Genomic DNA, 25,569 nt, shown 5'->3' with positions numbered 1-25,569 from the left:
TCACTCACTCCTTCAATCTAGCGAAAGCAGACCCTTCCCATAGCAACAGCTGGACCCACTTAATTTTTCCAACACCAGCAGAACCAACTTCAACATGTCCCCCGAGACACCAGAACCATCCAAACAGTATCCCACCTTAGAAGTCAGAATTAAAGCTTTAAGGATGGCAGCCAATTCCCTGAGTTGTTATTCACATGATACCTGGGTAGGCTCCTTTTTGTTACAAGGTCAGTAATTTATAACTAGTTAATCTTTGCATTAAATTTTCCCCATTCAAATAACTGGTATGACTTTCTTCTCCTGATCGGACCATCACTGTTAGGCCCAAGAAATATAAAAAGTAAAATGGAAATATTAGAAGAAATTGCAGAATAAATTAAGACTATAAAGATAAAGTGTAAAGCAGAAAAAAGAAGCCTCTATGATAGTGATGTGTACTATTACGCCTGTACATAAAGAGGATTAAAGGGGCCAGCCTGGTGGTGCAGCAGTTAAATGTGCACGTTCCACTCCAGCGGCCCAGGGCTCGCTGGTTCAGATCCCGGGTGTGGACACGCCACCGCTTGGCAAGCCATGCTGTGGCAGGCATCCCACATATAAACTAGAAGAAGATGGGCATGGATGTTAGCTCAGGGCCAGTCTTTCTCAGCAAAAAGAGGAGGACTGGCAGCAGATTAGCTCAGGGCTAATCTTCCCCGAAAAAAAAAGATGATTAAGGAAAGTCAATAAAATATGATTGTTCTGAATTCAGCATGCTTATTTTTGGATTCAAATTATTCAAGAGACGAACAAATGAATAAAGGAGAGAAAAGGTATGAAACGGTGACTCAAATACTTTTTCCCAAAAAGGACAATTCAACACAACCTTTCTTGCAGATCTCCCAAAACACTAACACTTGGCATATCTATAACATACAAGTTCTCATTCACACACACACACTCCGAGTTAACACAGCACTTCCCCTTCCCCAACAATTCATTCCAAACGCCATTAGAGTGCACTCAGCAAGGTACACAGCTGTATCTGGGAGGTTCAACGGCCTGGAGCACGGTGACAGACTGAGAGAATATTTACATGAGGGGGCAGGGGAAACTAAGTAATGGGTTTAGGAGACTGAGGCAGATGAGGAGGCAATCATGAGTGCTGACAGCCCAATAAGAACTGTCAGGGGTGAGCAAGGTAAGGAAGATGGCAGTGAGGCAAGGGTTAAATGAAGGAAATGTGCTGAGAACACCGGTTGCCATGATTCTCACTGTGACAGAAGGGAATTATACAAGAAAGGGAGGAAAAAAACCCCTGGGGTGTTAAAAGCAGAACTAGAGATACCAGCATGAAAAAATAAAAACAGAGTAAATAGATGTGTGTATACATGTCCGCATATATTTATGTGTGTGTAAACACCCCCCAACACAGAGATTCCCTAGCTTTGTCCACTTGGAAGCAATGACATCCCAACTGCAATAAGCACACCAAGATACTAGCACCAAGATACTGATTCCTTAACACCACTCTCCTCAAAAAGGATTCAGGGCTTCTTGATGGAAAGGCTGATTCTAGGGCTGGATCAGGGAGAGAATAAGATGAAACTCGACCATCTTGTTTTTCAAGAAAGTAAAAACTTCTTAAAAAATGATGGAGATATTTCCAAACAACACAAGGAAAAGACACAGGGGACATCTTGAAGTGGCTCCCAATGGCCAAAGCAAGGACTATCTGCAAGTCAAAATAAAGAATGATAATAATGGACTGCAATGCATTGAATAAAATAGAGGAGCTGGCCCGGTGGCATAGTGGTTAAGTTTGCACGCTCCATGTCAGTGGCCCAGGGTTCGCCAGTTCAGATCCTGGGCATAGACCTAGCACCGTTTATCAAGCTATGCTGTGGAGGCATCCCACATAGAATAGAAGGACTTACAACTAGGATATACAACTACGCACTGGGGCTGGGGCTGGGGGATGGCGGGGAAGAGGAAGATTGGCAACAGATGTTAGCTCAGGGCCAATCTGCCAAAAAATTTTTAAAAAATAGAAATACATGACTGTGTTCTAATACTACAAATGAATGAATTTTAATTGAAAGTTTGATGACGAGTATATATTTCTATAGTCTCAGAGAAACTCTGACGAATGTAATTACAAAGGAAAAGAGAGTAAGTTCATAGTGGAGAAGCCTAGAAAAACTAACTCTGATCACATAAGATAGTATCATCAATAAAGGGTTAAAGAGACATCAACGCCACCTGATGATGAAAGAAAATCACAGCATCACTTGCGTGAAATTTTTGCAAAAAATGCATTAAGTGAATCTAATCATGAGGAAATATCAGATACTTTCTTCAAAAGAGTCAAGGTCATAGAAGACAGGGAAAGACTGAGAAACCATTCTAGACTGAAGAAGTCATTAAGGAAACAATTGGCAAAACTTGAAAAGGGTTTGAGAATTAGATAGGAGTAATTTATTTTCCTGATACTCATCACTGCACTGTTAATGCAGGACAGCACCCTTGTCGTAGGAATTACACACTGAAGTAGTTACAGTGACAGGGCATCATATTGGCAACTTACTGTCAAATGGTACAGGAAAAGTTTCCTTACACTATACACACAGGCTTTCTAACAGTTTGCCGTAATTTCAAAATGCAACATTTTAAAGTGAAAAATGAAAGGATTACTGTATTATTCATCTCTTTCACATCTAGCTTTTCTCCAACTAACTCGCAGTCTGTCTTACAGATACTTGAGGATCAGTAGATACAAACCTATTGCTTACTGCATTTAATGGCAACACAGAACTCCACTGAGGGAGCTGTAGGTTAGCTGCCAATTTTGCAAGGCAACAATGGGTCAAAGAACGTGTTAAAATGGATATTGCCAAAGTACCATCCATAAGATAGCAACAATTTACCCACACGAAGAATCTTTAAACCTGCCTGTTTCTCTGTATGCTTTACTAAGACTGAGTATGAGCAGAATTTAATGTTTGCCAATCCTCTGGGTACAAAACCTATCTTTCCTGGATTTTTATCTCCATTTCTTTAACTAGACTGAGCATTTTCTCTTGTTTTTCAATCTTTGGTCATTTATTTTCTGGATTAGCTCCTTGTAAAACCACCCCTTGTAATTTGCCTTGCAAACAGCCATTCCGTGTGTCTTACATGGCCTGGGACACATTTTGGCTGTTTTTGCCACACAAAATTCTTAGATTTTCCTTAGTCAAATTCATTGCTTAGAAAGCATTCAAAGGATTATATTTTTCTCAAGTGCTTTTAAACTAAATTTTTATTATATGTGAGATTTTTAACACTTCCTCAAGTAAAATCAGATTACAGATGTTTTGTTTTCAGTAGTTTTCTAGTTGATTCTCTTTGGTGCTCTATATACACAATCAAATCACCTTTAAAAGTTAATGGTGCCCTCCATGGTCTAATTACTCACACCTCTTATTTGAATGGTTTGTACATTTAGAATTCTGGTAAGAAACTAGTGAAAATGTGCTTCTTTGTCTTACGAGGAGTGCTTTTTGTGGCTAACTATTAAACATAATGATGGGCTAGCACTTGCAATTATATATAATATTCCAACCAATCATGCCTTTGCATCATCTACCCAGATGGTATATGGTTTCTAATTAGTTCAATAACATGAGAAAGTGAATTAAGAGATTTCTCTAATAAAATCATCACTGTGTCCTTGATGAATCCTAAACCTGAAATTCACTGCATAAGAGAATTTTTGAACTAATTTGAGAGCACAATAAAAGCCCCACAATCATAGACTCTGCAACAATGAGAATTCAGATATCACAATTTTCAGTTGGCTCCTCTGCAAGAGGTCAAACTGGAGATGTCACTATTTGCAGTGATACAAAACTGCATTTTATACAAGCGAAATTTTTGGACTCCACCAGAGACTAAGCTCAAGTGAAATAATTCATACATGCCTTTAATAGGAAAATTCTATAAATACCCATGCTTCCCTCGCCAATCACCAAGACTAATTATAAAATATATCCCTAGTAATAATATAATGATCTTTTAAAATTACATATTATTTTTAAAACATGGAAGTTGCTTTCAATCTGACTCTTATCTTAGAACCAGAGTAACAAAAAATTCTAACAAAACTGTAATCAAGTCAGAGAGAGCTGTACGGTTTTTAAATAAGCAAAAACATTTGTGCCCTAAAAGTGGAACATGGCAAGAAAACAAACATTTGTACAAGATCACGCTCAGTTCTGAAAGAATTTGAACAGTAAAATTCAATTTACTATATGGTAAAAGTGGGAAAAGGGAAGCAATAGTGGAAGTAGTAAAATAATTATATCTTCATTTTCCATATGTTAATAGATAAATAAAACCAAACCTTAAAACTACATGAATTACAGTATGGTACTAGCATAAGAGTAGACATTAGAGGGGCCGGCCTGGCAGCGCAGTGGTTAACTGCACATGTTCTGCTTCGGCGGCCCAGGGTTCACTGGTTCGGATCCCGGGTGCGGACATGGCACCATTTGGCAAACGCCATGCTGAGGTGGCATCCCACATATAAAAATGGAGAAAGATGGGCATGGATGTTAGCTCAGGGCCAGCCTTCCTCATTGAAAAGAGGAGGATTGGCAGCAGTTAGCTCAGGGCTGATCTTCCTCAAAAAAAAGGAAAAGAGTAGGCATTAGAGTTCAATGGCATAGAAGTGAAAGTGCAGAAGTAAATTTGGTCAATTGCTTTTTCACAATGGTGCTAAGGCAATCCAATGGAGAAAGGATTTCTTTTCAACAAATGGTGCTGAGACAACAGGATATCCACAAGTGAGATGATTTAGACCCTTACCTCACAACATGCACAAAAATGAATTCGAAGTAGATCTTAGAACAAAACATAAGTGTTAAAATTATAAAATTCAAGAAAGGCTAAGTATAAAAATATTTATGCTTTAGGTTAGGCAGAAATTTTCTAGGTGTAACACCAAAAGCACAAGCAATGACAGAAAAATTTCGAAAACAGGATTGCATCAGAATTTAAAACTTTTAGGCTTCTAAGGACACCATTAAGAAAATGAAAAGACATCACAGACTAGAAAAATACACTTGCAAAAGCTTATTTCTGATAAAAGGTTTGTATCTAAAATATATAAACAATTCTTGTAACAAAAAACAACAAAGAAAACCATCCAATTAAAAACTGACATAAGATTTAAATAGACATTTCATCAAAAATTATATATGAATGGCTAATGAGCACATAAAAAGATGTTCAACATCGTGAGGAAAATGCAACTAAAACTACAACTATATGACATTCTACAAAAGGCAGAAGGATGGAGACAGTATAAACATCAGTGATGGCCAGGGGTTGTGGCAGAGAGAGATGAGAAGGATTTTTAGGGCAGTGAAACTACTTTGTATGATACCAAAATGGTGAATACACATCATTATACATTTGTCAAAATCCACAGAATGGACAACAAAACTGAAGCCTAATGTAAACTATGGACTTGGGGTGATAACAGTTCATCTGTTTTGACAAATGTACCACTCTGATGCATGATGTTAACAGTAGGGGAGACTGTGCATGTGTGGGGATAGAAGGTATAATGGGAACACTCTATACTTTCTGTCCAATTTTGCTGTAAAACCTATAACTGCTCTAAAAATAAAATGTCTATTTAAAAGCAAAAATAAAGAAGAAAAAGAAAAACCATAATGAGATACCACTTCACATTCACAAGAATTGCTGTAATCAAAAAAGACAGATAATAAAAGTGTTGGCCAAAACACAGAGAAACTGAAACCCTCATATACTGCTGCTAAGAACAGAACACAGTCCAGCCACTTTGAAAACAATTTGTCTGTTGCTTAAAAGTTAGGCATAGAGCTACCATAGAACAACAACTCACTCCCAGGTATACCCAAGGGAAATGATGACATATTTTCATGCAAAGACACATATGTGGATGTCCACAGCAGTGTTATTTAAAACAGCCAAAAACTGGAAACAACCCAAATGTCCACCAAATGGAAAATCAATACGAAAAAGTAATATAAGGGGCTGGCCCCATGGCCAAGTGGCTAAGTTTGCACACTCCACTTTGGCAGCCCAGGGTTCACCGGTTTGGATCCTGAGGGCAGACCTACATACCACTCATCAAGCCATGCTGTGGCAGCATCCCACACAGAGGAACTAGAATGATCTACAACTACGATATACAACTATGTACTGGAGCTTTGGGGATGGGAAGAAATAAAAAGAATCTAGAAAAGGTAATCCAGCCATACGATGGAATCATATTCAGGTATGAACTACTTACATACACTAAAACTTTCTCAATGTCAGGCAGTCAGTATAAGCCTGACATTTAAAAATAAGGAATTTGGGGCCGGCCCCGTGGCCAAGTGGTTCGGTTCGCACGCACTGCTTCGGCAGCCCAGGGTTTCGCTGGTTTGGATCCTGGGTGTGGACATGGCACCACTCATCGAGCCATGCAGAAGCAGCGTTCCCACATGCCACAGCTAGAAGGACCCACAACCAAAATAAAATTTAAAACTATGTACCAGGGACCTCAGGGAGAAAAAGGAAAAAAATTTTAAATAAAATGAAATAAAATAAAACAGAATCTAGAAAAATAAAAAATAAAAACAAGGAATTAAATGCCAAAAACAGCTTAGAGTTAAAAAGAGTTTCCTTCAAGAGTATAAAATGGGAGTGCAAAGAGAAAAAGGAGAGTAAGAGGATATTATTTTGATTTTTGTGAAAATGAATCTACAACACTGAATGAATGAAACACACTGTAGAATTAGTTGATATTTTACACTCTTATTCCTGTATAACTGTCGAAAAAAATTATTACAACATTTTGTCTACAAACACGTAATTAGCAAAGAACTTCTAGCTACCATTTACAAAACAAATCATCTTTTTAAGTTTCAGTGTAAGATTATAACATTAACAAATGTCACCACTGGAGTAAGTTTGTTCTGTCTGCTTCTCATCAAATCAATACAGTAAGCAGTAAGTCAAAATACAACCACCTAAATTAAGGAAAAGCCTGCCTTACTTACATCTCATAACTGATTCTAAAAGCACTGGTACATACCAGAATCTTCTGTGGGTTCAGTTTTCACTTTGATGGGGCCACAACTGAAAGAAAAGAAGCCCTGATGAAGCTCGGCACTGGTGAGGGCCACTCACACATTAGTCAAGTGCGCTGGATCACAGCGTACAGAACCACTCACTCGACCAAGCTGAATGCAAAACTGACTCAACTTTAAAACTTACATAATTTCTTGCATGAATATGACTTGTCAACTGAATTTAGTACTTTAATTCCAATCAATCTTTTGGGGAAAAAAGTATAACGAAACAACATAGAGTAGCATATTAACTTTCACATCCCACTGTACCATGAGGCCTTCCTACTCACAACGTGCTCATCGGCCGAGTCACATCAGCCCCGCCCAAGAACGACTGCCAGTCAGAGCTACTACGCCGAAACTGCATTTTCACAGGGCCACCAAATGACTCAACTGGACATCAAACATCAAGACGTGTGACACAGGCCTTTTTAACAGTCTAATACCGCAAAACTCTAAAACCTAAAATTAGTGAGGTGTGGAGTTTATTAGTACTAACGAGAGATGCTTTACCTTCCACCTGGAGACAGCATCGACCTTTCAGCATCTGTTACCATCACACGACCACCTACGTAATCAAAAAAGAAAATTAAATTTAGGTTTTTCCAACATTTCAAATATGACTAATATTTCCAAAGGTCTCAAGTAGAGAATGAACTGGGGGATGGGAGGGAGTTCACACTTCCAGGTCACACTATAACGAGTATTGCATTAGTTTATAAAACAGTGTCCTTCATTCTCCCCTGTAAGGACGATTAATTAGGGGTGACAATCATCTAACAGCTTTCATCTGCTCACTCACCAGCACCCCTTCCTTCAATGGAAAAGCTCTTATTTTTATCAGCAAAACAAAAACAACAATATATTATTATCTAGTAACATAGAATAAGGCTCAACTGATGTATAAAGGATGATAAAGATTTCTATTAAGAGTAGATCTGGCTCAAAATACCGGAAAACACCTACTGCTGACAGGTATGGGGTCTCGCTTGGGGGTGAAGAAAATGTTCTCTAAGTAGACAGTGGTGATAGTTGTACACCTTGTAAATATATTCAAACCCCCTGAATTGTAGACTTTAAAATCATGAATTTTATGTTTGGAAATAAGAAAGATTGGCCACGAACTGCTGCTGAAGCTGGAGAACAAGTGAACTCTTGCAGCTGTCAGTGGGCATGCAAAACGGACTCATCACATTGAAAACTCTCAACTTTAAAAGTTAAACATGTGACTACAACATGACCTAGCCATTCCAATTTTAGTTATTTACCTAGGAGAAATGCAAATACAGGTCCACATAAAGACCTGCACTCAAATATTTATACCAGCTTGCTTCTAATAGCCAACAAAGGGAAAGCCAGATTTTCATGGACCAGTGAGTGCGTAAAAAATTGTGTGTATCTATACAAGGGAATACTACTCAGCAATAAAAAAAAAAATGAACTACTGACACACGAAACAACATAGATAAATCTCAAAATACGAAGCCAAACAAAAAAAGGAGTACAGTCATATGCCACATAATGACATTTCACCTCACATAAAACGGCAGTCCCATAAGATTAGTACCACATAGCCTAACAACACATTTCTCAGAACATAACCCCATCGTTAGTGACACATGACTATACATATATGATTCTATTTCTATTAAACAATCTAGAAAATGCAAATAAATCCACACTGAGAACAAGAAGATCAGCCATTGTCTGGACAGGGAGCAGCAGACGGGAGGAATGAGCAAGGGGTATGAGACACTGGAGGTCAAAGATGTGTTCGTTATCTTGATTGTAGTGATGGTTTCTACAGAGTATACATGTGTATACTTATCAGACTGTACACTTTAAATACGTGTAGTTTATTCTATGTTGGTATCTCAATAAAGCTGTTAAAAATTTCAAAAAAAGAGAATAATCTCATTACAATCGCTCAACTTTCCAATTACTTTGAGAGTTGGTATGGCAAAATAAGTGAATCATACAAACCCACCCACTTGGACTACTCATTATAAAACACTCTGTAGAAATATTCTTTAATTAATGACCAGCCCCCAACATTTCAAAACAAATTTCTAGAATGAAAGATTTCACAAAATACAAATGGCAGACTAAGGCTATTCTACAACACTTCAGGAAAGAAAATACTGATGACGAAAAAGTCTGAATTTTAATTTAAACATGAAAAATAAATCTTTTCTTTCTCAATCTTAAAAAGGACATATACAAAAAACCAAGAGCTAACACGATAGTGGTGAAGGCCTGCATGCCTTCCACTTAATATGGAGAACCAGCAACGTCTGCCATCACCACTTTATTCAGTATTGTCTTGGACGTTCGTGCCAGAGCAACAAGATTAAGACATGAAAAGCAGTCAGGCTGCACAGAGGTAAACTATCTTGACTCACACACAATACGATCCGCTATGCAGAAAGCCCAGGAATACGAGGCAACTGCCCTTCAACAAAGAAGCCAAAGCAACTTCGGGCTAAAGGATAGTCTTTTCAACAAATTGTAGGCAAACACTTGGATATTCACATGAAAATCACAAATTTAGGGGCCAGCCTGGTGGCGCTGCAGTTAACTGCGCACGTTCCGCTTCCAATCCTGGGTGCAGACATGGCACCGCTTGGCAGGCCATGCTGTGGTAGGCGTCCCACATATAAAGTGGAGGAAGATGGGCATAGATGTTAGCTCAGGGCCAGTCTTCCTCAGCAAAAAGAGGAGGATTGGCAGCAGATGTTAGCTGAGAGCTAATCTGCCTCAAAAAAACAAATAAGTAAACTAAAAAATTTTTTTAAAAAGATAAATTTATACCCTTACCATGTACCATACACAAAAATTAACTCAAAATTGACCATAGATCAAAACGTAAGAACTAAAACCAGAAAACTTATAGAAGAAAACATGACAAATCTTCATGACCTTGAGTTAAGCAACAATTTCTTAGATACAAGGTCAAAAGTACAAGTGATAAAATAATATACTGGACTTCAGAAAACTTAAAACCTTTTGTTCCTCAAACGACACTACCAAGGAAATGAAAAGATAACTTGCAGAATTGTAGAAAATATTTGTATTGAGAATACAAACAACTCTAACAACTCAGTAATAAAAATATAGAGGCCGGCCTGGTGGCGCAGAAGTTAAGTTTGCACGTTCTGCTTTGGTGGCCCGGGGTCCGCCAGTTCAGATCCCGGGTGCAGCCATGGCACAGCCTGGCAAGTCATGCTGTGGTAGGCGTCCCACGTATAAAGTGGAGGAAGATGGGCATGAATGTTAGCTCAGGGCCAGTCTTCCTCAGCAGAAAGAGGAGGACTGGCAGCAGTTAGCTCAGGGCTAATCTTCCTCAAAACAAAACAAAACACAAATAATCCAATTAAAACATAGGAAAAGTGTCTGAATAGACATTTCTGCAAAAATACATAAATGGCCAATAAGCATATGGAAATATATTCAACATTATTAGCAACCAGGGAAATGCAAATCAAAACCACAGTGAGATACAACTTCACACTCATTAGGATGGCTAAAACCAAAAAGACAACAAGTGCTGACAGGGATGTGGAGAAACCCGAACACTCAAGCCATGCTATTAGGAACATGAAATGGTGCAGCCACTCTGGAAAACAGTTTGGCAGTTTCTTAAAAGTTAAATGTAAAATTATGCTATGACCTAGCAATTCCACTCCTAGGTATACATATCCAAGAGAAATTAAAATGCATGTCCAGACAAAAACTTGTTCAAGTATGTTGATGTAGCATTTTCCTAATAGCCAAGTGGACTCCATCTAAATGTCTATCAACTGGCAAATGCATAAATGGGTGGTATTTCATAAAATGGAATACTTACTATTCAGCACCAAAAAAGGAAAAAACTATTGATATACCCAAGAACCTAGATGAATCTCATGTGAATTATGCGAAGGGAAAAACACGAATCTCAAAAGGATATATACTGTCTATATATATATATATATATAACATTCGTGAAGTAACAGAGATGGGGATGATGAAAACATTCTAAAATCAGATTGTGACAATGGCTGTAAAACTGTAAAATTTTTAATTGTAAATTTACCAAAGATCACTGAATTAAATACTTAAACCAAGTGCATTTTATGGCATATTAATTTTACTTCAATTAAGCTTCTAAAAAACAATCTTTTTCATCATGGTGAGAATAAAGGTTATTTAACAGAAAAGAAAATATATTTGGGTGTGTGTGTATTATTTTGTCCTTCCATCCTTACGAGGATGCCAATGATAGTTGGTTATTTACTTCCAAAAGTCTCAAATAAACCTGGTTCCACAGGGTACCAGGCTTCTAAGTATCACTTTTCCCTTCAAACGAAATGTCTCGACTTCCCAACACAAAGTCCTGCTGAAATCCACCTCATTCTTCAAGGGCCCATGTTAGCACCCTCTCATGAAAGCCATCCTGGGTATAAACAGATCCTTCCTCCAAAGAACTTCCGCAGGACTCTAACCATCCCACAGCACACACGTTATGCTCCTGTCCGGAGGACTTCATGGACTTTTCTCTCTTCCATTAGACCACCAGCACTCAAAACCGTTAACACTTATACAGTTACGTATCTCCTCCACACCCAATCTTGTCTCCAATAGTTCTATGCCTATTCAATGAACATTAGGTAAATCGAATCACCCTCATAATTCTGGGAAATGACTGCAGATCCAGTATATGATCTTACACAGTGCAAACATAAAACCTTGAATAAACCATAAAGCAAGCAGCAGAGCTGAAAAAAAAACACCCCTCTACTTTTTCAGCTCAATGACTTGTCATTTGTTTATATAAACATCATAACACCCCACACCAAAATGTCTTATATCATATCGTTGAAGAAAACAAAAGAGAAATTAAAATTAAACTTGGCACAACAGGTTTAGGAAGCCACCCAACTATCAGGTAAAGCAAAACAATCACTTACCTAGGTGCTTCTTTGGCTCCAGGAAAGGTCTGCATTGAAACAAAACAAAAAACAATACATGAATACACAAAATTATCATACAGCATACATTTGATGACTTCAACAGTAAACAAGAATTTTGAGGGGCCAGCCTGGTGTCATAGTGGTTAAGTTCGCGTGCTCTGCTTCAGCAGCCTGGGGTTCACAGGTTCAGATTCTGGGCACAGACCTACATACCGCTCATTAATCCATGTTGTGGCAGTGTTTCACATACAAATAGAGGAAGATATGCACGGATGTTAGCTCAGGGCCAATCTTCCTCACCAAATAAAAAAGAATTTTGAAGAACATGATACAGAAGTCAAAGTAAATGGTGTACACTTAAGACTTACATAATGCTATAAAGCAATGTGACCTCAATAATAAATTAATAAAAATAAATTTTGGGGGGCTGGACCCGTGGCCGAGTGGTTAAGTTCATGCGCTCTGCTACAGGCAGCCCAGTGTTTCGTTGGTTCGAATCCTGGGCATGGACATGGCACTGCTCATCAAACCACGCTGAGGCAGCGTCCCACATACCACAACTAGAAGGACCCACAACGAAGAATATACAACTATGTACCGGGGGGGGGGGGGCTTTGAGGAGAAAAAGGAAAAAATAAAATCTTTAAAAAATAAATAAATAAATAAACAAATAAATTTTGGGGGGGCCAGCCCTGTGGTGTAGTGGTTGGGTCAGCAGGCTCCACGAGTGTGGATCCCGGGTGCAGACCTACACCACTCATCTATCAGTGGCCATGCTGTGGCGGTGACCCACATATAAAAAGTGGAAGATCAGCACAGACATTAGCTCAGGGCTATTCTTCCTCAGCAAAAAAAAAAAAACAAGACTTTTAAGGTATATTAAAATGAGCTGAATATTTAACTTTATATGAATAAACTATTGATGGACAAGGGAGAAAGTACTTCACCTCTTAATGATAAATGAAATCCCTGCTTTGTTCTCCAAAATCCATTTCAGAGTTGCAAGATCGTAGTTCTCAGGATGCTTAAAGGCAACTCCTTCTGGAAGCCCCTGCACTACCACAGCTGACTGATCTCGTAGCATCTTCTCATATGGAACAGGTACCACTGTCGATTTGCCTAAAGCCTTCCCTGGGGGGCAGGGACAGGGGTGAGGTGGAAAGAGGATAAACATCATTAAATAGTCAGATCAAAACACCATCATTAGTTTATCATGGTTCAAAAAATGGCATTCATGCTTTTCTGTACTATATGATTTTGAAACTACTTCGAAATATTACAGGGCCTAGTCCCATGTTAGCAGAAGCTCTAAACCTGAAACAGATCCAAAGGGCCAAAATGAAAAATATATAAAATATTTACTAAAACCTACACAAGAGAAAAGGAACAATGGCTGATTTCTTGCACTATTCTCTTTCTCTATGATGGTCTCCCTGGTATGACACAATGTTCGTATGCAATTAAGCAACTATAACCTCACAGCGTAACCTATATCCTCCCCATTTGACGGTTTTTCTTAAAAGAGCTTTGTGTATCATGCAATTGGATTAACAAAAGGTGGTTTTTCGGGAAACTGGTGAGACCAGCATGCATGTCAAAAATAACAGCTCTCAGGGGCTGGCCCAGTGGCACAGCAGTTAAGTGCACACATTCCGCTTCAGCAGCCCAGGGTCAGCCATTTGGATCCCGGCTGCAGACATGGCACTGCTCAGAAGGCCATGCTGTGGCAGGCGTCCCACATATAAAGCAGAGGAAGATGGGCACGGATGTTAGCTCAGGGCCAGTCTTCCTCAGCAGAAAAAAAAAAAAAAAGGGGGGGGAGAGGATTGGCAGTAGATGTTACCTCAGGGCTAATCTTCCTCAAAAAAATAAAATAAAATAAAAAATAACAGCTCTCATAGCAATGAAAACAACATGGTACTGGCACAAAAACAGACACACAGATCAATGGAACAGAACTGAAAGCCCAGAAACAAAACCACACATCTATGGATAGCTAATCTTCAACAAAGGAGCCAAGAACATACAATGGAGAAGGAAAGTCTCTTCAATAAATGGTGTTGGAAAAACTGGACAGCCACATGCAAAAGAATGAAAGTAGACCATTATCTTTCACCATACACAAAAATTAACTCAAAACAGATCCAAGACTGGAAGGTAAGACCTGAAACCATAAAACCCCCAGAAGAAAATATAAGCAGTACACTCTTTGATGTCAGTCGTAGAAGAATCTTTTTGAATACCATGTCTAGTTAGCCAAGGGAAACAAAAGAAAAAATAAACAAGTGGGACTTCATCAGACTAAAGAGCTTCTGTAATGCAAAGGAAACGAGCAACAAAACAAAAAGACAACCCACCAACTGGGAGAAAATATTTGCAAATCATATATCCAACAAGGGGTTAATCTCCAAAACCTATCAAGAACTCACACAACTCAACAAAAAAATCAAACAACCCAATCAAAAGAAGGGCAGAAGATATGAAGAGACATTCTTGCAAAGAAGATATACACATGGCCAACAAGCACATGAAAAGATGTTCAACATCATTAATCATCAGGGAAATGCACATTGAAACTACACTAAGATACCACCTTATGCCTGCTGGAATGGCTATAATCACCAAGACAAAAAACAACAAATGTTGGAGAGGATGTGGAGAAGAGGGAACCCTCATACACTGCTGGTGGGAGTGCAAACTGGTGCAGCCACTATGGAAAACAGTATGGAGATTTCTCAAAAAATTAAAAATAGAAATACCGTATGATCCAGCTATCCCACTACTGGGTATTTATCCAAAGAACTTGAAATCAACAACTCAAAGAGACTTATGCACCCCTATGTTCATTGCAGCATTATTCATTATAGCCAAGATGTGGAAGCAACCCAAGTGCCCATCAACTGACGAATGGATAAGGAAGATGTGGTATATGTATACAATGGAATACTGCTCAGCCATAAAAAAAGACAAAATCATGCCATTCGCAACAATATGGATGGACTTTGAGGGTATTATGTTAAGCAAATTAGGCAGACACAGAAAGACAAACACCATTTGATTTCATTCATATGTGGAAGATAAACTAACACATGGATAAAGAGAACAGATCAATGGTTACCAGAAGGGAAGGGGGTTAGGGGTTGGCATAAGGGGTGAAGGGGCACATTTCTATGGTACCTGACAAATGATAATGTATAACTGAAATTTCACAATGTTATAAACTATTATGACCTCAATAAAAAAATAAAAATGACAGCTCTCTCTGGGTGATTACGATGTGTCCATGTAGATTCTCTGGTGGGGAATGCTGATGGGGGGGATCTATGCATAAGTGGGGGCAAGGAGTATATGGGAAATCTCTACCTTCTTAATTTTGCTGTGAACCTAAAACTGCTCTTAAAAAAAAAAACACAAACAGCTCTAATAGCTACCTCTGTTTCTTCAAACTGGAAATAACAAGTAAGGTCATTCCTAACATTAACCCAGTATTTGGAAAATAATCTATTCAATTTCCGAAAGTGTGTTATGACTATTAAATCAATGTAATCTACCCTTAGAAAACTCAATGATATATGTATCTTTTAGCAAACTCAAGTGCATCACCTTACCATAGCAAAAGCAGAAATAGTCCTCAACTGTTTTTCTGAGTGTTTCAATCTCTACAGCATCTACACTCATCCGATTTGCCTGGCTTGTAGATTTCATCTTATGCATCTCTGCAGCCTTTTCTTCTTCTTCAACACCTGTAAAATAATTAATGATAGAAAAGGCCCATATCCATTATCTTAATATTTGGCTTTTAATAAGAATATTTTTTCCCTTATTCTAAAATTTATGATTTGTTCTATAAAGACAAGACAAAGGAAAAGGAGGAGCAACTTTAAAAACAAAAAACCTACGGGGCCAGCCCCGTGGCATAGCGCTTAAAGTTTCGCGCACTCTGCTTCGGTGGCCCAGGTTCACGGGTTCGTATCCCAGGCGCATACCTACACCACTCGTCAGCCATGCTGAAGATTGGCAGAGATGTTAGCTCAGGGCTAATCTATCCTCAAGCAAAAAAAGAGGCAGATTGGGAACAGATGTTAGGGCCAATCTTCCTGATCAAGAAATAAAAACATAAAAGACATAAATGACTTGAATGGAAATAAGAAATGGTGATCATCTATGAAATAAGTGTAGCTATAAGCTAAAAACTCTACAAACTACAAATTAGCTACCAGTTGTCTTAAAAAAAAAAGATACCTTAAGAGTAATTTATCAGCTACAAACTTAAATATGGGAAGGTTATCACAAAAAAGCACTGGAGACTTGCAAAGTCCAACACAATAGTCAGCAGACACCTTTGGCTACTGAGCACTTGAAATGTGACCAGTCCAAATTAAGATATGTTGTAAGTTTACAATATACACTGGACGTTGAAGACCTAGTACAAAGAATAGTATGCAAAATAGCCCACTGATAATTTTTTATATTACTTGTTATGATAATGTTTTAGATATATCAGGTTAAAATATAACTTCTAAATTAATTTCATTTTTTTCTCCCTACTTTTCATTAATGTTGTAACTATAAAATTTAAATTACATGAGTGATTCACATTCTATTATTTCTATTGGATAGTCCTTTCCTAAACCCTGAAAAAGAGCTCAGAATTCTCCCCAAGAATTTCTACAACTGACTCATAAACCTATTGATTTGGTTTCAGATCGATCGATCCTTAACTGCAAAATAATTTATAGAAACAAACATTAGGCACTTAAGAATTATATCCAAAGATTATTCTCCATGGCACCAAATTATTGGTAACAAAAATAAAGTATGAATACTAATAGGCAGGGACTATGATTTGCAAGTGAGGACAATTCCCCTAATGCTTAGTTCTAACCTTTGGAGAATCACATAAGCAAGGCAGTACAGGGGACAGAAATATAAACACAGCTGCCAGTGGGATTACAGTATTCATGGGACAGATGGCAGCTGAAATACACATAATTAAAACAACATTATTAGTACAAACCTAAACATACAAACATAATGAAAGCCTTAAAAATTCTCAAAATGATAATTTTTTTAAGTTTTTAAATAGATTACTACTATAAAGCTTAAAAGATTATAGCGGGAAGGAGAGGCATACAGTGAAGGGGAGAAGATACGTTTTTTAAAAAGGACTAAAAAATACAATTCAGAATTGAAATTAATGAATTTAAAAAACTATTTTTACCCACCCATGATCTGCCCAATTTATCATGAATTGGATCTAACTTGATAAAGGAAATTTAAGTTTGGATATAAGAGACGTAGGTATTATATGCCTATGGATATCCCTACTTTTTTTGGTTCTCTTTCCACGTCTAAGAAAATGCTGTATCACTGAGTTAATATAAAAGCTATGGAGAGTGTTATGTTAAACACAGATGCAAAAACTGTCAGACTGTGAAAGCCCATAGGTATTAACACCCTACAGTAAATGTCTCTACTACGTTTGTTCCAGTGTCACATTAAGTTCACCAACTGGAGGAACTCCCGATTGGAGGAACACAAAATTCACTGAGGACTCTGCCAAGTCGATTCCACTGAGGGAGTCAGGGAACCCTGTTTAACTTGACATCATGCTTACACAAATTTAATGCAGAGAAAGACTTGTCTTCAACAAACCAAATATCTAGCAAGAAAAGAACTGCTTACCTGGATAAGAAGTTTTAATCAGTTCAAAACTTCCCTATCTCCTCTCTAATGCATTCCACCAATCCAGAGTCATGGCAAGGAAGAAGAGGACTACAGTAAATATTTACCATTTTCTTTAAATTCTTCAGTATTCACCCTTATATATTACCATGTCAGTGATTCATTCTGAGCAGTGTGAAATGTCTCCATGGACATTCCAGAAAGTCTTGTTTTAGTATAAACCTCATTCTGCTTTAGAAGAAAGTATGACATGCATTATCCATAAAAATTTAGATCTGGTATTTACGTAATACAAAAGACAAAAATAGAATACTTACAGTATTTTACGAAGTCTTTCTGAAAATCCTTTCTGGTGTTGACAAAAGCGCGTCCTCTCTCGGTGCCGACGACAAACACGTCTGTCTCGTACACGGCGATGCAGGCCACTTCCGCCTTGGACTTGGCCAGTTCTTTACACTGGAACACAAAAAGCAACCATTATGTTATACACAGACGTTTAAAAACACTGTTTCTGCTGGATGCGCAAAAGAACCACATCACTTAAACTGTCGTAATTCCTAATGTGGAATCAGGTCAATTTCCTAGTTTCTGGCCTTAAGTTACCATATACAAAAGAGAGTCCTCCTTTTTTTTAAGGTACCTCTCTTTCTAAAGAGTTTTTAACCCTGATTTTAAACAGAAGAAAACAGAGAATTTATAAGAAAAAAAGGTAGAAATCTCTTGTAATCTGTTATAGTTCAAATTCCCAAGAAACAGACTCAGATTTGCACAGAGGCTTTCTAGAGAGTACTGTCAGTAACAATCCCTGTGAGGTGTGAGGGAGTAGGCTGCGCAGAGCGAGAGCTGGATACTGACGCAGCTGCATCAGGGAGCTCTGGAGCTGCATGTCCTCCTCAAGGAAGGGGACAGAACTGGGCAAGGGAGCCTCTCACACTCACAGCAGCGGGGGGAACTAGTGCCATCAGTCCGAAAGGGGGGTCTGGACGCCACACTGCAACATCCACTACATAATTGCACCTCCAGAGGGATCTCCGTACACGTACAGACAACTGGAATCACATTTAGGCGAGTATAGTTCTACTAGGTATGACTTTTACTAAGTATATTCCTATGAGATTAAATATTCTTTAAAATCTTGACAGAGTACTATATGACATTCCATTTCACAGATTTACAATAATTTAGTACTAACAACATTGAAAATGTTGCTGATTACAATTATCACTCCTAAAAATAACACTGAAATAACAATCTAGGAACAAAACATGTATGTGTATCTTGAATGACTTTCTCAGAAGAGAGTCAGAGAAGTAAACAATGATGTCAGAAGACTGATTCTGGGGGCTGGCCTGGTGATATAGCGGTTGAGTTCACACGCTCCACTTGAGCAGCCCAGGGTTCACCAGTTCGGATCCCTGGTGCAGACCTACGCACCATTCATCAAGCCATGCTGTGGCAGGCGTCCCACACACAAAATAGAGTAAGACTGAAGAGATGTTAGCTCAGGGCCACTCTTCCTCAAGCAAAAAGAGGAAGACTGGCAACAGGTGTCAGCTCAGGACCACTCCTCCTCATAAAAACAAAAGAAAACAAATAAATAAAAACCCGCTCAAAACCTACTGCAAATTGCTTTCTAAGAAGGTTCTATCAGTTTACACTCCCACATGCACTTCTAGAGGAGCTAACTCACAATATTTTAGCAAAGGTTATTGTGCAACTTTTCCAGGAACATTTTTAAAGAGTACCATAGTATAATCAATAATCTACTTCTGGGTATTAAAATTAAAGAGTATTGTATCTTAGATAATTTTCTGTAAATGAGCATACAATTTGCTTATTTTTCTACTGTTAGTAGTGTGTCTCCCTGTTGACGCATCAAAGTACCTCACTGAGTTTAGGCATAGAAAAGCTGTTTATGGAATTAAATACATAATTACAGATATTTTGTTCCGGTTTTTAAAGTTGTCTTAATATAACCATTTTTTATTTTTACTCATCTAGAATGTAACTTGGCACATGATAAAGATTAAAAATTTGGGGGCTGGCCCAGTGGCACAGTGGTTAAGTGCACACATTCTACTTCGGCAGCCCGGGGTTCGCCGGTTCGGATCCCGGGCACAGACATGGCACCACTTGGTAAGCCATGCTGCGGTAGGCGTCCCACATATAAAGCAGAGGAAGATGGGCATGGATGTGAGCTCAGGGCCAGCCTTCCTCAGCAAAAAGAGGAGGATTGGCAGCAGATGTCAGCTCATGGCTAATCTTCCTCAAAAAATAATTAATTAATTAATTTTAAAAAAAGATTAAAAACTTTTCTGGGTTTTTTGCCTATTAGCCTATGTTCTCAGTATCATTTGTTGAAAACTACAGCTTTCCTCTATTTCTTTTTGATTTGTACAGTAACCATCCTCTAATTTCTTAAATGCAAATTTCTTGTACAACTCTGCTTTAAAACATTATCTTGAATAATTAATTTCATACCTACTTCAATGATGAGAAATCTTCTGAACTATAATAAAGCCACAGTAGAGAACTTCTGGCCTACATGTCAGCCAACAAATATTCCCAGCATGAAGAATAATGCTGTACTCTAACGTTCATTTATATGAAATCTACTGTGGTTGCTTGCCTATAAGGAACTATTATTTACTTACCTTGTGACAAATGTGGGTGCAATCTTGCTGCACTATTCACACTCTTAGTTGGACAACCCTGTCACCAAAGGCAGTACTTATAAAACAGCAAAATAAGATTCACATACTGTCCAAGGATTAGGTCAAAGAAATCCTTGGGCCAAGGGAAAGATGAGGCTGACTTATATACCTATAAGTATACTTCCTAATACACAACTAGGAACATAAGGAAAGAGATACCCTTACTCCTGCTGGTGAGGAGGAAACAAAAGCTGAGAATAATCAAGTGACTTTGCCAAAAATAAGAAAACTATAAAGACATTCTAAGGAAGGGAGGGGGTCCTACGTGACCCTATGTTATTCTATGTAGAGAACGGCAGTAAAGAAAATTATTTTAATATCAACAGAGTAGGATTTAATCTCTCAACTATCATTTAATATTAAGCCACAAATTTTGGCTGGTTTTATGATTACAAGGCAGAAATAAGTGACATTCAGAAAATAACAGTATATAGCCACTAACCATTCTAAAATTTCTTTCTTTAGAGAGATAATTTTTTTAAATTCATAAATAAAAAAAAGAGAAAAAAAGAATGCCCTAAGGAGAAAACAAAAAAGAATTTACAATGTCATAATGAGACCTGCGAGGTTAAACACTACGTAACACTAGTCAACACTCAGATGGAAAACACACAGCCTCCTCCTACTTAGAAAATTTAGTATCAATGTGTCAGAAAACACCCAAGTGTGAGGCTTTTGGAATCTGTGAGCTCAAATACAATGTTTCCAGCTACATATCCATAAAAATGATAATCAAACTGTATTACTATCATCATAGTAATACAAAAATACAGCAAAAGAATAATACTTAACATTTTGCTATAATTATGAATACAGTATAGGTTTTTAAAAATAAAGAGCTAACACACTATACATTTAATAAAAGGTGGCAGAGTAAGGACAACTGTGAATGCATAAGCACAATAAAATAAGAATAGATAGGGGCCAGCCCGGCGGTGCAGTGGTTAAGTTTGCACATTCCGTTTCAGCGGCCGGGGTTTGCCAGTTTGGATCCCAGGTGTGGACGTGGCACTGCTTGGCAAGCCACACTGTGGTAGGCGTCCCACATATAAAGTAGAGGAAGATGGGCACCGATGTTAGCTCAGGGCCAGTCTTCCTCAGAAAAAGGGGAGGACTGGCAACAAATGTTAGCTCAGGGCTAACCTTCCTCAAAAAAAAAATAAAAATCAAACAGAATAGATATAAAATAGTGAATATGTTCTTATAGCCCAAAATTCTGGTAATGTTCTTCACACAGATACAGTAAAACATCAGCACCACACTATAATATAGAAACTCATTCTGAGTAACTTCAATTGTTACCCACAAATTCAAAGTTAATGCCTGCAAAACAAAGGAATGCTTAAGATATTGGTAGGTAAAAAACTGAAATTACATGTAAAAAATTAAACATTTAGATCAGTTAAGAATATTCTGGGGGCCAGCCCTGTGGCCAAGTAGTTAAGTTCGCGCACTCCGCTTCGGCAGCCCAGGGTTTCGCTGGTTCGAATCCTGGGCGTGGACATGACACTGCTTGTCAGGCCATGTTGAGGTGGCATCCCACATGCCACAACTAGGAGGACCCACAACTAAAATATACAACTATGTACTGGGGGGATTTGGGGAGAAAAAGCAGGAAAAAAAAAAAAAAGATCGGCAACAGTTGTTAGCTCAGGTACCAATCTTGAAAAAAAAAAAAAAAAGAATATCCATAATAAAATTTGATTTGAAAGGCTTAAATTCATACTACTATTCAAGCAAAACAACTATTCTTATTAAACTAAAAACTATATATTTTACAAAAGCAAATCAGCGTCATGCAGGGCCCAGCCTCATCCACCTACGGCACGTGTTACAGAAGTGGAAAGGCATCTCACCATGGACTCCAGAGCAGACATGAGGAATGTCACCACCATCCTGCTCTCCGAGGACTCCTCATCCTCGACAGGCAGGGTAGACGTTGCTACTTGGGCCATGATCCCTAGGAAAGAGAATAAGAAAGTGAGTGCTGGAAATGCACAAGATGCTTCTAAACGTTCATTTTAGAGCTGTGATGGCCCTCTATGGACTGCCTAATTTACAGTTTGCTTGCCTAAGGGAAAAAGTAAAGCCCAGATACCAAGTATTCTATTTGCCAAAAATTCCTCTAAGAAAATCTGTCCCTTAACTTTCCATCTAGTTTTATTTCCATAAAATGAGGTCATCATCACCCCCTCAAAATAAATTCAGATGTCACCCAGACCAGTTAAAATCTCTCCCAAGTGCCAGGAAGGAAGAGGTGATGCCCTCACAACCCAGTGACAGGTTTCCAGACTTCAACAGAGAAATCCATGTGACGTTCCCTTCCCCCGAGGCACACACTGAAGACAGAAAAGAGGGGGTAAAGTAGACTGAGGCTGGGTGAAGGGAATTCCTTCTTTCTCATCAAGAAGGAAATAGGTTGTACGACAAATGCCATCCAAGTTCCTTTATAATACAGCATATTATTCTCTTTAGAAAACATTTTCTAGGGCAAGCCTGGTGACGTAGTGGTTAAGTTCGTGTACTCCGTTTCTGCGGTCCCGGGTTCACAGGTTCAGAGTTCAACACAGGCACAGACCTACACACTGCTTATCAAGCCACACTGTAGCAGTGTCCCATATACAAAATAGAGGAAGACTGGCACTGGTGTTAGCTCAGTGACCATCTTCCTCAAGCAAAAAGGGGAAGATTGGCAACAGATGTTAGCTCAGGGCCAGCCTTCCTCGCAAAAATGAATAAATAAATAACTAAAAAGAAAACATTTTCTGATACTTTGGTATCAGTAAAGAGCCTCTGCTGAATTCAAGCACTATAAAAGTACAACACACAAACATTAAATAGGAAGTGTTGGCAGGGATGTGGGGAAACTGGAACCCTTGCGCATTGCTGTTAGGAATGTAAAATGGTACACCCACTGAGGAAAACAGTTTGGCAGTTCCTAAAAAAATTAAAGAGAGTTACCATGACACAGAACTTCTACTTCTGGATATATACCTAAAAGCAGGCACTCAAACGGATATTTGTACACCCATGCTCAGAGCAGCATTACCCACAATAGCCAAAAGGTAGACACAAGCCAAATGTCCACTGTCCGATGAACAGATAAACAAAATGTGATATATACATACAGTGGAATATAATTGTCTTAAAAAGGAATGAAGTTCTGAAACATGCTACAACATGGATGAACCGTGAAAACATTATTCTGAGGGAAACAAGCCAGACGCAGAGGGACAAATACTGTGATTCCACTCACATGAGATGCCTCAGACGGTCCAATGCACAGACATAGAAAGCAGAACGGTGGTGCCAGGGGCTAGGAGGAGGGAGTGATGAGGAGTTACAGAGTTTGAGTTTGGCATGATGAAAAAGTTCTGGAGACAGACAGTGGAGATGTTGCAAAACAACGTGAATGTACTCAATGCAAGGAACTACACACTTAAAAATAGTTAAAATGGCAAGTTTTATGTTACATATATTTTAACAAAATTTAAAAATTAAAAAGCAAAAATATACCACATAAAGACACTTTAAGAAGCCAAAATCTAAAGCAAATTTTAAAAAACTCTAATATTAAAAAAATTGTTCCTCTATAGATAGTTTGCAAATTAGATGCCTGTTAAAAATTATCCCTTTCAATTTAGTTGAATTATTTCTAGTTTTAGCGGTAGATCCAACAACCAAATGAACTTAATGTGAAAGGAAGACTAAAATACTAAGGACTGGAAGCATGGAATTCTAAAAAGACACTTATGTATGTAAGTTAATTTACTGCAGACTTGGGAGCCCTTAACGGAAGCCCCACTGTTCCAGAGAACATGCAGAGCTGTTAGCAGGAAAACTGTTTTGGCTAAAAATGCAAGTAAATCTTTTCTCTGTCCTTGAAAAGGATGATCTACTTCCCTACTATTAAAACTGTGGTCTAGTTCCACCATCTGTTGCCACATGAAGGAACCGCTAGGCCAGACCTGGGCATTAATAAGTAATGAAGCAGACATACTTAGGAAATAAAACTCGACAATAAAAACAATAATAAAAACAATTGACACTTATCCCCATGTCTGTGAACAAATAGAAGCAATTCTATTTCCCAGAAGGAGATCGCTATCCTGAAGGGAGATAGAAAAAGCAAAATCAAGCACCAGGATGGTTAGATCACAGAAATTATTTTCCCTAACAGCCTAGGTCTCATTCTTTTCTCTTGGATAAGTAAGTTCAAGTAAATTTATACTAAAATGTGGCTCAGTCAAAATGGACAACAAAGGCATCTTATTTTTCCATAATCAGAATGCTCACTTAGAATATATCGTCATTATTTCTGAAAGTTCACACTATTTCTTAATAATTTCAATTTCCTTTAATTCTCCAGCAAGAGAAAAAGGAGATACATTCTCATTTTATAAATGCAATGATTTGTCAAGGTGATACAGCCACTGTCAGGGCCAGAACATAACATTAGGACAATTTTCTGCCCACTGCTAGTTCCACTTCTCACCTTAAATTGCCATAAATCTGCTATGACGTCATTCACACTCAAAGTGTGTTAAGAAATGTGAGACAGATGCCACACAAACAGCTCATGGGGGGCGATGAGAGTTCCTACTTCATTAGCAGACTGTTCAGGAGGAGGCATCAGAGCGCTTTGCGGTGGAAAGAACCCTGGAGGTGACCGAGCCCAGGCAGACTTCCCAGGGAAGGACGCGTTTTCTTTGGGGCTTTCTGCTCTCTAGAAATGAGGTCGTGTGCATTAACAGAACTCGCTGCTTTTTGCCGTCCCAAGAGGGCATTTCCCTGGACAGTCTGTGGTCAAGACTGTTCGTGGAACATTCCCTGCACGCCTCTCTCCACTGGCGACTGCTGCCTCTCTTCTCCCTCTCCCAGAAAGAAACTGCCATCACACAGCGGCATTAAGGTGAACACCAGGACACACCAGGCCAGGTGGTGACACAAGCTCACGGAGCATGAGGCGTGACGCGCTGGTCCCCATAGAACCAGCAGCCAGGAAAGCCAGGTGGTGGGTTGCCCAGATCACTAACCAGCTCCGTGCCCCCAGGGGGCTGCACCGGCTCCTCTCCTAGGAAGGGAGACGCG

General features: G+C 38.7%; 1 protein-coding gene across 7 annotated transcripts in view; it reads right to left on the bottom strand.

Moving 5' to 3' along the window:
* GTF2I (general transcription factor IIi) overlaps nt 1-25,569 on the bottom strand; it is a 115,314-nt gene that overhangs the window by 69,913 nt on the left and 19,832 nt on the right. For all 7 annotated transcript variants that reach the window (XM_023655498.2, XM_023655496.2, XM_023655497.2 and 4 more), the window contains exons 2-8: nt 22,335-22,438; nt 18,082-18,220; nt 15,688-15,822; nt 13,027-13,210; nt 12,077-12,105; nt 7,641-7,695; nt 7,091-7,134 (exon numbers count right to left, since the gene is read on the bottom strand). In XM_023655498.2, coding sequence (XP_023511266.1) covers nt 7,091-7,134; nt 7,641-7,695; nt 12,077-12,105; nt 13,027-13,210; nt 15,688-15,822; nt 18,082-18,220; nt 22,335-22,433 — 685 coding nt within the window. In that variant the 5' untranslated portion in view covers nt 22,434-22,438. The remainder of the gene's footprint in view (nt 1-7,090; nt 7,135-7,640; nt 7,696-12,076; nt 12,106-13,026; nt 13,211-15,687; nt 15,823-18,081; nt 18,221-22,334; nt 22,439-25,569) is intronic.

Source organism: Equus caballus, chromosome 13, assembly GCF_041296265.1.
Source record: "Equus caballus isolate H_3958 breed thoroughbred chromosome 13, TB-T2T, whole genome shotgun sequence".
Lineage (NCBI taxonomy): Eukaryota > Metazoa > Chordata > Mammalia > Perissodactyla > Equidae > Equus > Equus caballus.
Note: the sequence above shows the minus strand (reverse complement) of the source record. Positions and strands in the feature narration are given on the sequence as shown.